Consider the following 15,234-nt stretch of genomic DNA (forward strand, 5'->3'; position numbering starts at 1 on the left):
TTTATTACACCGTCTGGTTCTTCACCTATACCACTGCAGTGGACAGAATGACCAGAGGGAGCTTGGAAGAGAATGAACCACGAGTGTGTAAGTGTATGTGTGTGTGTGAACTTGAGAAGACCAGAAAAGGAGAAAACACAGAAAAGGAAGCATTACTTGTACCCAGGTTGAAGAGGATCAATTCAGTTGTTTGCGTCACACTAACACTACCCCAGATCTACTACTTACAGGAGTGTGGATCTGTTGTCAGGAAGATCCAGCAGGACAGGAGGTTCAGCTGTCTGGGATGGGTCGCCTGGTCGGTTTGTGTGGGACACGGAGTCTCTGACACCTGGGAGGATAAATGTGAATACATCTCAAACAAGCATGTTTTCCCCCCAAGTTTTAAGTTAAATATGATGATCGGTCAGGTCCTTTCAGTGTATCTTCCTCCTTTACTTCCCTGTCCTTCAGCATTTTTTCCTTTTTTATCATTAGTCTCTCCCTCCACACTGCTGCTCTCTATCTAGTAACGATGTGATAAGGTCATATGCCATAAAGAGGTCCAATTAACTCCATCCATGTTTTCATTAATCAATACCCTTAGTCTGCAAAACTCATCAATTCCTCCCTCTCTTTATTCCACACACACACAAAGAGAATGGAATATGAGGGTTCCTCATACCATAAAGCTGCCAGACACGGACTTTGTCCTCGTAGGGCAGATCATATTTCAGAGGGTCTCCCACAGGGCCCTGGTAGTACGGTCTCATGATGGACTCAATGGCTGACGTGTGGACCAGGCCAATGGCATGACCGAACTCATGGACTGCAACTGCAAACAGATCCATCCCGTGGGACTCTGAAGGAAACAGAGAGAGCGAGAGGGAAACCATCATTACAACTCTTTATATACGATTTCATGCATGTTATATGTACACCCACGCAGAACGGATCATAAATGGGAATATTTACAACTTGCATTTGATGCACATTTGAGCTCGGGACGGAAATAAAACACTCCCTCCTACTCTGGAAACGCTTCTCCTACTTATTTATGGGATGAATTCGTTTAATCAAAGAAGCAGCTAGAGAATTATGCACATAGCATATTTTTCTTCTCTACAAACGATGCTGTCCACCGTGGTATTAAATTACTTAACAAGAAAACTGCACACTCAAATCTCAGACCCAGCCTCTCTTTCCGTGCTCTCAGAAATTTTAAATTAACCTGCAGCCTTTTGGGGGCACGAAGAGGAAACAACAACAACAAATCAAGAAGCAGCATGATTTCCTGTTATAAACATCAAATCCTTTTACTTTAGTTTAACCTTCACTACATCACCTTCGGCTCTGATGATCACCTGCTTCAAGTCTGTGATTTATAGAACGGCTTTAGTTTGTGTGTTTATCCCTTTCATGTGAGGACTCTATAGGTTGCAAGTTAAGAGGCATGACACACCGCTCCGGTGGCTGTGAGTGTTGTTAGGAATGTGGTGTAGTGAGATAACTATGGTAATACAGCCTGAGCCTCTGGGCTGCCAATCAAAACCTAAGTGAGGGAAGACAACTACAGAGGCTGCAGGCTATTAAAGCACATTTCCCTGGATGTTTGGCTAAAAAGAAAAGGCAAAGCTTCCAAAAACTCTTCGTCTGGCTCCGCGAAGCGAGACAAAACCTGAGGTTCCGAGATTTAGATTTACAAAACTGTGAGTGCTAGCGTGTCAAGCCAAGCTAGCTTAGAGTTCCTCGGTGGCTTGGATCAAGTCTGCATTCTGTGAACCTCACATTGGCCTCGACTTGGGAACATCTTAGTGCCGTGCTCTGTTGAAAGACAAAGGACAGCGGCAGACGTGCACTTGGGCTCACAACACCTGGGATATTCAGAAGCCGAATGCCAGGTCTAATCTACAAGAGCACGAGGTAGAGAGGAGGGAAGGTGGATAAAAGGAGGGATCGAGGGAGAGAACAGGGATTCAGAACAAAGTAAGTACCATGTCATCGTATTTACAGTCCATCTGAGGTTGACAGAAAAAAATACCAGTGCCTGCGGACAAAGTCAGAGCTGAGAGATTTGGCTGGATGAAAGAGATTCACTGAGTCAGACACCCATGGCATAAAGATAGAGAGAGGGGGGAAGGTGAGGAAAAAGAGACTTTACAAAAATCATTACTGGCATGATGTCTGGGTAATATTTTCAACTAATGGAACTATTTCAAAGGTAGTATAATAATTCAATATACAACACGGTCTCATTACTTTGGGGTACAGTAAATATATAGCATATTAAGGGGGGCTCCTTCCTGGGATATGGGATGATGTATTCAGAATGCTACAAACAGAGCCTGCAGCCTCTGGTTAAAAGTTTAATAAGGATGGTGTGCCATAAGGTAGATGGGAAAAAAAAAAGAAATCAGGAACACAACTCGCCAAGGGCTATCCTTTTCATCTGATGTGAATCCATGCAGTGTGACCCTGCATTACCTTGCGCCAAAATGAATATGGGATCAATATTTTTATCAGAAAATGGATTTTAAAGTTTAAAACAGGTTGAGGTGCTGGGATGGAGCAACGCTTTAATTTACGAGATGGAAAAAAAGCAAAGACTGATACGACGATCATTGATTTTGAGTTTAACATTGGACAAACTGTCAAGGAGAAACATCCTCCCATTAAATATCCAGCCCAAAAGTCATGCAAAGTAGCTTACTATGCTGCTACTGAAGCATTGCAACTGTCATGAGTGTTAGCAATAGAGACCATGTTATGGCATGACTTGAAACTGGCGATGCAGTGCAAACACCTGAATATTTGAGTTTTATGAAAAGATCACTAAAGAATTAAAGTATAAATCTCCTAGGTTTATGCAAATTTGCACATCTGCAATTAATCTGACGAATCACATTGAGTTTTGACGTATATTCTCAGAAGTTGCACTGCTGCTGCCAGACACATCTAAAGGAGAGGACGTACTCTGGAGGCATATGACCATCAGGTAACTGCTTGGTCATATAATCATAAGGGCAGTTGTCGTGGTCACTGAGCAACTTTACTACATGGAGCAATTGCAAGAGGGCTCTAACCTGTCTCAGCTTGGCTGATTTGCCCTTGAAGCGTGATTTCTGTGTTCACACCAGCCCAAATGAACTGACCTGGAGGGGAAATGCTTACGGTCTCCAACAACAACAAACTAAGTGTGAATGGACCCTTAGTTTGGGAAGTGCTTACAAAAATAACAGTCTGTTCTGGCGATATCTGAAGCTGCTGTTGACCCACATAACTGTTCCGTTGCTGAATTTTTCACATGTAGAGTTTCATCTATTACCCAAATGCAGATTATCAGAAAGTACAGAGAAGCCTTTATTTTAGTCCATGCTTCAGTAAAACACAGGTCCTTATTTGCTGAGACTCAAATGGAAAGCTGGCCATAATATCAATATTCCTGACTCTTTTTATTAAAAACAAGTTTCCAGAGAAATTAAAATTAGACGTTGAAATATGAATCAAAGTTAACTGAACTCCACATGGCCTCAAAAGAAGTGAATCCTAAATAGAATTTGAACAAACACTCATTCATTAGTTATGAAGAATCTTAAAAATCTAAATATGTACTGAGTGTGACATGTGACAAAATACTTGAGGGAGCTCTCTGGTGGACACACTATGTTATGGTGTCATGGTTTCAAAATCACTGGAACCGCCGTGCTGCAGTTTTTATTGACGTATCCGCAGAGAAGGGAAGATAATCAGCTAATAATATGCTACCCAAAGTACTGGGTGTTAGTTTTCCTTTCCAGCGAGTCAGAGGACATTTATAGACAACTATGCACTCTATGATTTTGGGTTGCAAAGGGAAAATTCTGTACAAAGAGCTATTACGGCAAATCAAAATTAACAGAGGAGTGGAAAGTCTGCATCAGCCCCGTTTGGGAATAATTAATGTGTTAAATTAGGCAATGTGCCATCTCTAGAAAACGATCCTGTAAGCTACTGAGCAGGCCGGGAGGCTGCTGTACAAAATAGGAGATGTGGAACAAATTAAATTAATATGTTTTCATTTTGTGGTTTAGCACCAATACCCCACAACAAGAAGGTTCCGGGTACGAATCCACCGGCCGGCTGGGGCCTTTCTTTGTGGAGGTTGCATGTTCTCTCTGTGCCCACGTGGGTTCTCTCCGGCCACTTCCCACGGTCCAAAGACATTAGGCTTGTTAGGTTAATTGGTGTTTGGGTACAGAAAATTGAAGAGTTTTTGTAAAAAAGGATGCAACCTGCTTTTCCAGACCAACAGACCCCAAAAACATTCCTGTACGGTACAGTGTGTTCTGATAAAGGAAAAGCTACAGCCAAGACAAAATGAAGACATTATAATGCTCCTGTGGTGAGAAAACATACTTTACATTGTAGGAAATACATAGAAGGCATGACTATGTGCATATGAAGGGGTTGTCCTGTAGCAACTAGCCTGGAGAGGATTATTTCCCATCTCTGCAGTTTTACAAATGTCCAGATTTGGCATATACAGACACAAGACATATACAGCGAACATAGCGGAACATATTGGACTTAATTTTGCAGATGGTCAGAAACATGGTTCTGGATCAGTTCTAATGTCTGAGATGTACAAACGGGTTACTGGTATGCTCAAAATAATATCTTCCTCACAATACTTACTTCATCGTAATATCTAAGTGTTTAATTTGGCAGTTAAAGCAGGTTTAAGAACCAGAAAAAAAAAGCTAAATAGAAGTATGCTGAGACAGAATCGCGAGCTGCGGTCTAACTGAGCACAATTCAGTCTCAGTCGGAAATGTGGGTACAGTACATATGCAGAGGATCGCTTATTGCCTTTAAAAGCGCATCTTTAGCGCTATAAAATGAGATAAATGTCAGGCTGAAACTTTTAAATACCAAATTGCTTTAGAATTACACACTTAATTGGGAAGCCATTATTCTTTTCAGTGTGTTAGAAAGAAAGCGATGATTTGAATTTCTATAATTACTGAGCACCTCAGCCTCGAGGTAAAACTGCTGGAGGCGTTTGAGTGGACAGTCTCATATTCCGCCAGTATGCGAGAGATAGCAAGGACACAGACACAACTATATATTTTATAAAGCGCACATATATTTTTTCAGCATACCTATATATATATATTTAAAATAACACAAACCCTGTACTTAAAGTCTTCACTGACAGCAATAAACAGGGTTGCTTTTATTGGCGCCGAGTGACGATAAAAAAGCCTCTTTTAAGGAGTACAGACAGAAGGGAAGAGGCAGATGCCTGATCTACAAATGAAAAAGTCTGATGCGTTTTATTTTACGTACAATTCACCCTTTATCACAAAGAGTAAATATGTCTCCTCGACAGGGGACACAATTCACAGTCAGCATCTTTTCACTCCTTTTCACAGGCTGCCTTTTTAAGACTATGGCTGTTTTCCATCAGGCTGCCAGAACTGTCAAATAATTTGTGGCTGGAAAGTTAACAGAAAATTGTGCGTGTTTTAATTCCCCCTTTTAAATTAACATTTGCCTATAAAAGGCCGTCGTGGGGTTAAGAAGAGATAAATAGATTGGGGTCATCAAGTTCAGAACACTACTCTGATCCATCCTACCTTTACGGCTCTGCTCCCATTAATCAAAACACATGCAATGTAGAGGATGCTGTAAACTACTAAAGCATGTCATAAAACCACTGGAGCCTGCTGAGAGGTTTAATTGGAGCAAATCCAACATATGTTTCTCAGCTTTACCTGGGAAAAGCAAAGAATGGAAATGAACACAAGTCCTGGTGGTATCACTGACTCATCTATATCCCTCTCTGAGCTTTAGGTTCCATCTCTCTGAGGAAGCAGCATAGTAAACCTACAATATAAATCAAGTGAGCATCATCCTCTTCTGGGTTTTTTCTAGGTGGAAGTCACCAGTGGTGGAGTATATAGGTCCTTTATATAAACAAAGGTTTGATATTTCAAGGCAAATGCTCAATCAGGTTTCTTGCTGGGAGCTACAGAGGAATATAAACAGCTAACATAGCTCTGTACAAAGGTGAAAAAAATCCACAAAGGTTATTTAATCCATACCAAAGAGAAGGCAAACTGAGCTGAGTGGACTATTTTCCGCCACTCATTTTACAGCCTTTAAAATGTAAAAATGTACACCATTACGAGTCCTGCATTAAAAAAACGGCCTTCAGTTCAGAGAGAACATAAGTGTTAGTAGCAACGTAAACAAGGGATGGAAGGCAAAAGTTGTGCAGCATTTAACATTTTATTATTGCTTAATAACCCTAACCCTTCAAATCTATGAGATTAATACCATGCCGTCATTTGAAACTGAAGAAAAATGTTGAAATCCTAAACTCTAATAAATATTTGCATGATGTTTTTATACCTGAGTTGTCCTTTTTCTCAGCAGCAGCACTCTCTTTTCCCCTGGTGTTTCAGGATATCTCAAAACTTCTCAGATATTTGACCACACAGTTGACCACACAGTTTTTTCCAGACTTTTGTACATTTTTTGACTTACAGTTTCAAGGTACAGCATGCTTAGTATTTTATGAGATGTCAAGTTTTGGGAACAATCTTTGTTTTGAAACCTTGTAGCTAGCAACTATGTACAAAAAAAATGTGCTGTAGTAACGGGTATGGTATGTTTCTCTGAGATGCAGCGAATAACAGAAATACTCCGGTTGAGAAAGTACTTAGCAAATTAACTTTCCACCACTGTCGCTGACTATAAAGACAGACTGATACTTCTTCACAAAACAGTGTGACCGCAGCCCTGAAAATCTCATCACAGTGTCATTGTGTCCAAATGACTCCTTTATCGATTGTCATTGGCGACGCTGTTGGTTGACATCACAAATTATAGCGCTGCCTCGAGGTCTGGTGGAGACAAATTCCTCTTGGCGTATGGTTGGCATAAATCAAAGGAAACATTTCGCTGTCAGGTAAAACACTTTAATCACTTTAAATATGGTGTTTCATCATCTCCAATCCGTCTAATGCAAAATACTCTTGTTCTTGTGAAAACCCCATGGCACAACAAAGTAGGATCAATAAAAGTCGACAGAGAACTTCTATTTCTTTTGCTAATTACAAAAGCACCAAATTACATGGGTATCAGTGGCACATTAAAGTGGATTGTTTGTTTGTGGCTGTGGCAGGAAATGAAAGGACATCCTTTATGCATCCTAATGAGGTTGTGATAACAATCAACGCTGCTTTATGCACTACTCTGCAGCCATTATACAGTATGTTATATTCTTAGTTCTAACAAATATAATATAAATTATAGAATATGGAACATAGTTTCTAAGATCCCTGGTGAGTATGGAAGTTCAAAACTGTTTTGAAGGACTTTTTAATTAAGTTTTCTAGAGATTTACTGTTTCAGTATCCTCATTTTACAGTACTCTGGGAGTTTATCACAAAGTCAGAACCAAAAGAAGCACAGAAGACGGAAAGAGGCTAATCATAGCTAGTCATATTCTGGTAAGCATTTTTAACACACTTTAAGAAGAGATTTTCCTCACCTGGTGATCTGAAAGTCCAGGCTTCGTCATCATCAAAGTGCGTATCTCCCGCTGTGAACCTTTCCCCGGGGAAAAACGCGTGAGCCACCGTTCCCCCCGGCCCGTCGAAGGGATACCCGTCATTGTGGTCGGCCTTGGTGAAGTCGATCTGAATGTCCGCGTCACTGCCGGCCACCTCGTGGAAGTTCAGCGGTGCGATGTCGCTCCAGACCTTCAAGGCGTAGTACATGAGGGCTCGGACAGTGTCCCTGCCCAGTAGGGCCGAATCTTTAGGAAAGGTCCTCACCCTGGGAGAGGGAAGGCAAACCACATATATGTTAAACAAAAGAGGTAAGAAAGAGAATAAGGAAGGAATACAGATTTTTAGGTGCCAGATTCCAGATTATTATTATTATTTTTTTATATTGTGAACGAAATGTCTTTTTACTGAAAAGAAAAATAACCAAAAGCATTCTGAATCCTCACACTTGATCTTCACTTTGACAATTTCACCAAGTTACTAAAATACCTTCCTCCTTTTAGACAGCGTCTCTGGTGATTCGTGGTGACATTTTCTGATTTTGCAGTGTGGCTCTGCTAGGCTTTGTAAAAAGGACCTGAGTTATGAACAGCCTGTTTTTTGATTCATTTAATTTATTTATTTGCTCCTAATAAAGGTGACTGTTTCTGTTGGACTTTTAGTGCAGCCTTTTACGTAATTGATTAAAACATTTTGCCTGAGCGAGTATCAAATGAGGCACACAATTTGGCAGATAGCCCTGTCAGTTTCAGTCAATGTTAGATATACACATATATATATATATAGACCATGACAGTGACAATTACTTTGCTCTCTGTTTTGGCAATCTCAAGGAAGTTGCGGTTGTAGCTTATTCATATAAATGCATGTTAAATTGACATAAATTGATCAAATCTAGCCTAAAGGCTGTGGTCGCTGGATTCCTTGGAAGCTGCTTTGCAGGTAGGAAGCAGTGGTGTAATGAAATGTCAGTTTTACTTCTGCACCACACAGTAATGGTAAAACACCAGATTAAAATTTTTTTAAAAATGTCGTAAATACTAAAATAAGACTATAGCAACACAAGAATATAGTAAATCACTTTTAAAATCATGTGATATCCATCAGGCCCCATGAATATCGGCGCTGATACTGTTCTGTTATTATCTCAGTTCATTTCTTATGTAAAGTAGTTAAAATGACCTCCCAATGCTGGACTTTTATCGATTGGTATGTTAAACACCTAAATACACCATCAGTGTGCCAGGTCTCCTGTTACCTGAATCTCACTCAAAGACGAACTCTCTACGCGCCCCAGCAGGCTCTGCATCCAACATACATCAATATCCAGCAACGTTGTGAGCCGTATTTAGATCCTCATAACAGGTCTGCTCATCCATAAAAACCCTGGCCCTCCTGATGACCTGCTGATGTTTTTTTAACAGCCAAGGATGTCAAAGTTTAAATTACTGACAACTTCTGAGTCACACCAGCTTTCTACATTTCAGCCCTTTCATCCCCACATGAGGTGGAGCAGCAGCTGTTCCGACGACCCAGTTTGTAGCTCAGGGTCACTGGACCTTCACAGTCAATGCCAAACGTCTGAACACCTGCCAGTGGAGCTCATACAAGAGAGATCCCTTTAATCTTTCAAATCGCTACTCAGGACACGTGTAGCCGAGTCTTGTTTTATGTCTGTTTCAGTTTGTTCTCAATCGTCACTGCTTACCTTTAATCCACTCTTCAATAGCCCGTTGGCATTTTATTATACAATACAAACTTAATTCAATAAAGCCTTTTTTTTTTTTCTTCTAACCAACATTGTTACTGTTTGGTTGACTCTGTTGGTTCTCATGGTGTTGTTTACTCAACAGCAAACAGCAAAAGATGAGACCTAATCGCAGGTTGTAACTCAAGTTTAGGTGAACAATGAAGCAGCTACAGAGCCAGATATTTTTGCTGGTGGAGACCAAAACTGAGCTAAAATGTGAGTGGATATTGGCATTACATCTGCGAACTTTGTTAAAAAATGCCTCCAGCTGAATCACAATAGCTCAATAAACGCGTAATATAATATAAACGAAGTCAAAATCCTCAATCAGATTCTCATCCTCACAGTCCATTCCTGAAAGTGTTGAAGAATACTCTTATGAAAACTCTTTCATGATTTATTGACATTTACAAAAAAGGAAAAGGAAAGTGTCCCCAACCACACCGCATACTGAATTTCAAATAAAATCCTATCAAGGTCATGACAGCCTGCTAACATTCATAATTTAAAATTACATTAGTTGATATTTACTCCTCCTCCTCCTCACTGCAGTGAAGCTTCCTGTTGTTCTGCTGTTAACACAACACCTTTAACACATCCAGTGATGCAAGTGACTTAATTATTGCTGCTAAATAATGTGTTGATTAGCCGATACGTCTATAGTGGCTAATCAACACAACGTTGTCACAGAACACATGGACGGTGTTAGCATTTTTGGGCTAAAGCAATACGGAGGACGGAAAATGGAGTACTGAGCATTAATATGCAAATTTATGCAGCATGTCACTTCATAATCTAATCGGATCATCTATTCTGTGGGAAACTCATGGTGCACAGTAAGACTAAATTTGCCTTGCTTTGATTTGTTTGCAAGAGCGTGGAGCCCACTTATTCATACTGCCTGAGCATCCGACCCTCACCGCTAACCACCGTTAGCCAAGGTCACTGCAAATGGCTCACCCACCACAGACAGTCCACCTGCTTATTAGTCCTAATTCAAACAGACGAGGGTGTGAGAACGCGTACGTCTCTGTGTGTCGGAGGGAAGGTTTATGAGAGAGAAAGATGGAGAGGCAGAATGCGCGGTTTTGTCAGTGTGCATCCAAATGGTGAGCGCATCGACTTGCGGGCGTGTAATTGCAGGTACGTCCGCCAAGGTCAGAGCATTCCTGCCCTGCATCTCAGATGAACTGAGGAGTCTCTGGGAACAGGTTGTGTTTACATAAGGAGACTATAGGTGCATGGAAAATGAGGCGAGTAGCATTTCCCTGAGGTGCCTCCTATAAATTGGATCATCTTCGCAGACGTGACATGGACCTTGTTGGGGTGTCAATCTTACGCCTTCATTTTAACAACCTTATTGATTAGATCTGATGTTTATTCAACAGCTCGTCCTCATTAAATCTACACTGCTATAGGGTTTTTTGGGATCTCTGTGCTCTACTGCGAAAGGTTGTTACCTCCACGTTTATTATGAAGAAGAAAATAAGCCCTATTACTACATCAAAGATCACTTTATTCCATTCCACCGGAAAATAAATAAAAATACACACACATATACACGAGACAGCATATTTTTTTATATAACATTCAATTATAAACCCTGCCTGAACATTTCAGTTATTTTCATTTCATCATGCAAGCATAACTCTGAGGCAAATCGTTTTCTACATTTTATTGTACAATAAAAATTGAAATAGCAAATAGAAAAGTTATTACAAGAGTTGTCGTATTATTTATATTTATTTCTATTTTACAGATTGACTTGGCACATACAGTAAATTTGACTTATATCTGCTTTGATGTGTTACTTTACGTACTTGGAAATAGACAATTAACTAATCTTGGCTCTGTTCACACCTGGTATTAACATACGTCCTGGGTGAGCCGATCACACATGGGCAGCTCCGACTGACGAAGCATTGATGAGATCTGATGAGTCAGGCCACATTTGGAGGTTTGTGCTGCATTTTTTAGCAGTGTGAACCCAATGTGTCATTTTAAGGACTGCCTACAGTAGGCTACAGATGAGTAGTCTGCATAAGTGGACCTTGGCCTCATTCATTTTTCCCCTCTACATCTTGTTTTGAAAGTTATCACGAGAAGAAAAAAGGTTGCTTGTAATCGAGCCAACACCTGAAGAGAAAGCTTTTGAATTCCTTTTGTGCAGGACATTGAGAGTGATAGCGATCATTCATTGAGACAACAGCTGTTTGAACCATTTTCCACATAACTCAAACCCTTGATGCTTTCCATATGACATCTTTATATGAACATAGAGCATAAAACTGAGATCCTATCACAAACGGTCACTCGAGACCCAGTGGAGATACATGTCAAGCGCGAACCGATGTGCTCTGAGCAGATCGCCCAAGATGCACGTTAATCCCAGAGTTTGGTCCTAAATTGTTTGAATATGTTACCATTTATAACATTTTCTTAAAGACTTTAAGAATATTGCGAAAGGTACTCAAATTTTTTATATTAATGTATAAAAAATAGTTTATTTAAATGTATTTTTCATCTATAGATGTTTAGATTTGGACATGTTGGCTTCAATTTTACATATGCACTCTACGTTTTCACTGTCTAGCGAAGTAAAACCTATAAGCCAGTTCAGCGGATCGGCTCGAGCCTGCTGATACACTCACTCACTCCTCTCACTGCCGCCTCTATCCAATACAACCTTTCTATCAAGGTAGTTAATACTTTGACATTTTGGAAAATACAGTCACTCACTTTCTTGCACGTCTCGGCAGGTTTCCTGACCTAACTCCAGAAAGTCTCCAGAAAGTCAGTGCATATTTCCAAAAAAATAAAAATAAAAAATGGTTTCAGCACTGTAAAATCTCAATTTGTAGTCTTCACACTTTCTTTTAAAGTGTTTTTGTACAGATTCAACAAACAAGATATAATGAGTCAGCTCTAGAAGGGCTGGGAGGCTCTGTTTGTTGAGAGTTAATGTAGCAGTTTGCTTCCGGTCACAACTTCAAATTAAGCTAATTGCACACTGGTTCTATCTTGTAATTAGTATGCAGTGACGACAGTGGTATTGACCTTCTGTTATTACTACTAAAAAGAAGATGAATGTCCCAAAATGTCAGACTATTATTTTAAGCTGCCACTGATCTGCTCAGTGTTTTCTTTTTTTTTTTTTTTTTTTGCTTGCTGCAAACACAGTCTGAAACCTATGCTAACACTTGCTACTGCTGCTCATTAAACCCCACTTCAGTTCTCACATCCACCTATGAAGAGCCTACTCTCCCCATGGGGGGAGATATTATCATCACTCCCCACTCCCTGTAGTGCAGAGCTTAATGTTACCAGTGAGGAGAGAAAAGGTCAACGACTAGATGCCAAATATTGTGCGCTGATATCCATATAACAAACCCTTCCCCGAGATCTGCCCGGCTGACATGTAATATGCGTTAAAATCAGAGTCACCGCATTTCAGATTCAGAGAAGGTAGCCTTGATGGAGTGTGATTTTATTTCATTTAAAGGAAAAAAACAGTAAGTGCCATGATACCACAAATAATAAATAATATTCAGCATGAATCTGCAGACAAAATCCTTGTTATGAAAACTTACGTTTTTCATGGTACAATGAAATGTGTCTACATTGCTGCTAGGCTACCTGCTTCTATATTTTGATAGTTACAATAATAACCAGAGAAGTCATACTCTATACGAATTTGCCTGTTGAAAGGCCAGGTACTTATCTGCCAGCGGGATCTTTGACTTGGGCTCAGTGTCTTCAGCATGTGAAGGGGCCGGGGATGGAAAGTCAACCCAGTGATTAGAGTTTCCCCCGCTACACCACCTGAGCCACAGCTGCCAATAAATAATGTCATCATGGCAAATACACTGCTGTGAGACCAGTAATAATAAACTTAACTAAACGTAGTAGAATTGGATCCACTGGATAAGAGTAAGATAAAAACACCCCTCTAAGTCTTAGTCTGTAACATACAACGATCAGGCGTCAACATTATGACCACCGTCCTAATATTGTGTAGGTCTCCCTTGTGCCTGAAAAAGTTCTGTTTCATAAGAGAATGGACATGGGCCTTTGAGGGTGTCCTGTGGTGTCTGGCAACAGAATCTTGTTAGTGGGGGGCCTTTGGGTCCTATGGGTTGAGAGGAGGGGCTTCTGTGGATCAGGCTTGTTCCAGTGCATCCCACAGATACTTGATCAGTTTGGGATCTAGTGAATTTGGAGGCCAGGTCAACACCTTGTGCTGTTTATGGAGTTGTTGCTAAACCGTTTTTGTGTGTGTGTGTCTGTGTCAGGCTGCATCCTGCTGGGGATGGCTGCTGCCATCAAGGAGTGTCATTGCTATGGGCTGGGGGTGTCTGGTCTGGTCTACGAGGGTGGTACGTGTCTAAGTAACATCCACACAAATGCCTGGTCCAAAAGTTTCCCAGCAGAACATTGTATTGTCACAAGATGGTCTATGTTATTTACTTCTCCTGTCAGCGTTTTAATGTTGTGGCTGATCAGTGTGTGTGCATACGTGAAATTCAAACATACTGTAAATAAAAGGCGCCTTGCAATTGTGGAGAGGTCTGTGTGTATTCTTCAAGTATGCTTGTTTAACCTACATTATATTGCACAGGAGGCGCTTTGAGGCTTCTTCTTATTTGGCTTGAGATTTGTTTTCCCATGAAACTGAGCCTTAAACCAAGTCACTCATTCCAAAAACATGGCAGTTGGCAACCTTAATATTTCTTTTACATAGCCACTTAGGAGGGGAAAAAACACTGAAATTGTTCAGGGCAGTAAAGGAACCTCAAGCATAGCACTATGAGCTTTACTCAGGCATCTCTGTGTGATCACAGCATAAACGTCTACTTCCTCTGAAGTTTTATGACTGCGACTCACGAGCAGCTAGAGTGTGACTAGCACATGAGCCAACAGAGTTTGGAGAACAGAAAAGTGCAGATGCAGGACATTTTGGCTGCAGCATATAGCGCCTCGGTGACTGAAGAGCTGTTTAGCAGCAAGAGAGCGTCTGAGTGAGCATCATTGACTCACAAATAAATGTCTGAGAACAGAGTGTACTGTCAGACGCTTCCACATCAATCAAATATAATACCTACATAAAGAACTGCTTACATCAAAGAACGGCCCCGGACTGAGCGGGCAGTCCGGGACAGACAGTGGATCTTTTGCCACGGTGCTTAACTTGGCAAAATGAGGATGGAAGAGGAGGAAGAAAGAAAATGAAGGAGGAATGGGAGTAAGCAAGCAAAGAGATGAAACTTATAAGTCAATGTCACAGTGCTCTTGATGATTAAACAGATATTCAAGCTTTTATTCAGGCATTGCATTTAAATTTGAGCGTTAATATCCTAGATGATCAAAAACTGAGCAAATTCTACGTGATCTAGTCTTTGTATCAGACACCTCTTCTGATCTGGACATGTGTTTATTGTCTTTTTACTGAATATAATGAAGTTCCCATCTGTGTTAGATACCACATAAAGGGCAACTGCGCTAATTTTTAAAAGACACTCAAACCCTTTTATCACATATCCTGTCAACAACTGGTTAACACACTACTTTATTTCTCCTCATACTTGTTTCTGAGAAATTGGATTTGTGGATGATTCTCTTAATGGCTCTTGCCTGAAAAGGTAATCTCCAATGTACGTCGTAACAAAACGAAAGCGATTAAATGAACATAAGCACACGTTTTGGGGATCGCTGAAAGCTGTTTGCCTTTAAATCAATAAGACGATGTCAAAGTTTTATGCATTATTTGGGAAAATCGATGGCTGGCCACTTCAACAGAAAACTGCTCTTACTCCTGCATAAAAATGCATGCTGCACAAGCAACGGTTCAAGGATGTCCAATAGCTACACAGACGTGTTTTAATAATGCTCACTATATTCTTTAAAATCTGAGATAATGGAAATAATAACAGGAAGTTTAGCAAATAC

The 15,234-nt window shown here is 40.5% G+C and overlaps 1 protein-coding gene across 1 annotated transcript in view; it reads right to left on the reverse strand.

Moving 5' to 3' along the window:
* Positions 1-15,234, reverse strand: part of mmp17a (matrix metallopeptidase 17a) — a gene marked incomplete at its 3' end in the record, with an annotated part of 82,313 nt that overhangs the window by 12,900 nt on the left and 54,179 nt on the right. Inside the window, exons 4-6 of the mRNA XM_084572480.1 lie at positions 7,520-7,806; positions 665-841; positions 229-331 (exon numbers count right to left, since the gene is read on the reverse strand). Coding sequence (XP_084428606.1) covers positions 229-331; positions 665-841; positions 7,520-7,806 — 567 coding nt within the window. The remainder of the gene's footprint in view (positions 1-228; positions 332-664; positions 842-7,519; positions 7,807-15,234) is intronic.

The sequence above is a fragment of the Chelon labrosus genome (assembly GCF_963514085.1).
Source record: "Chelon labrosus genome assembly, chromosome: 22".
In the NCBI taxonomy this organism is placed as follows: domain Eukaryota; kingdom Metazoa; phylum Chordata; class Actinopteri; order Mugiliformes; family Mugilidae; genus Chelon; species Chelon labrosus.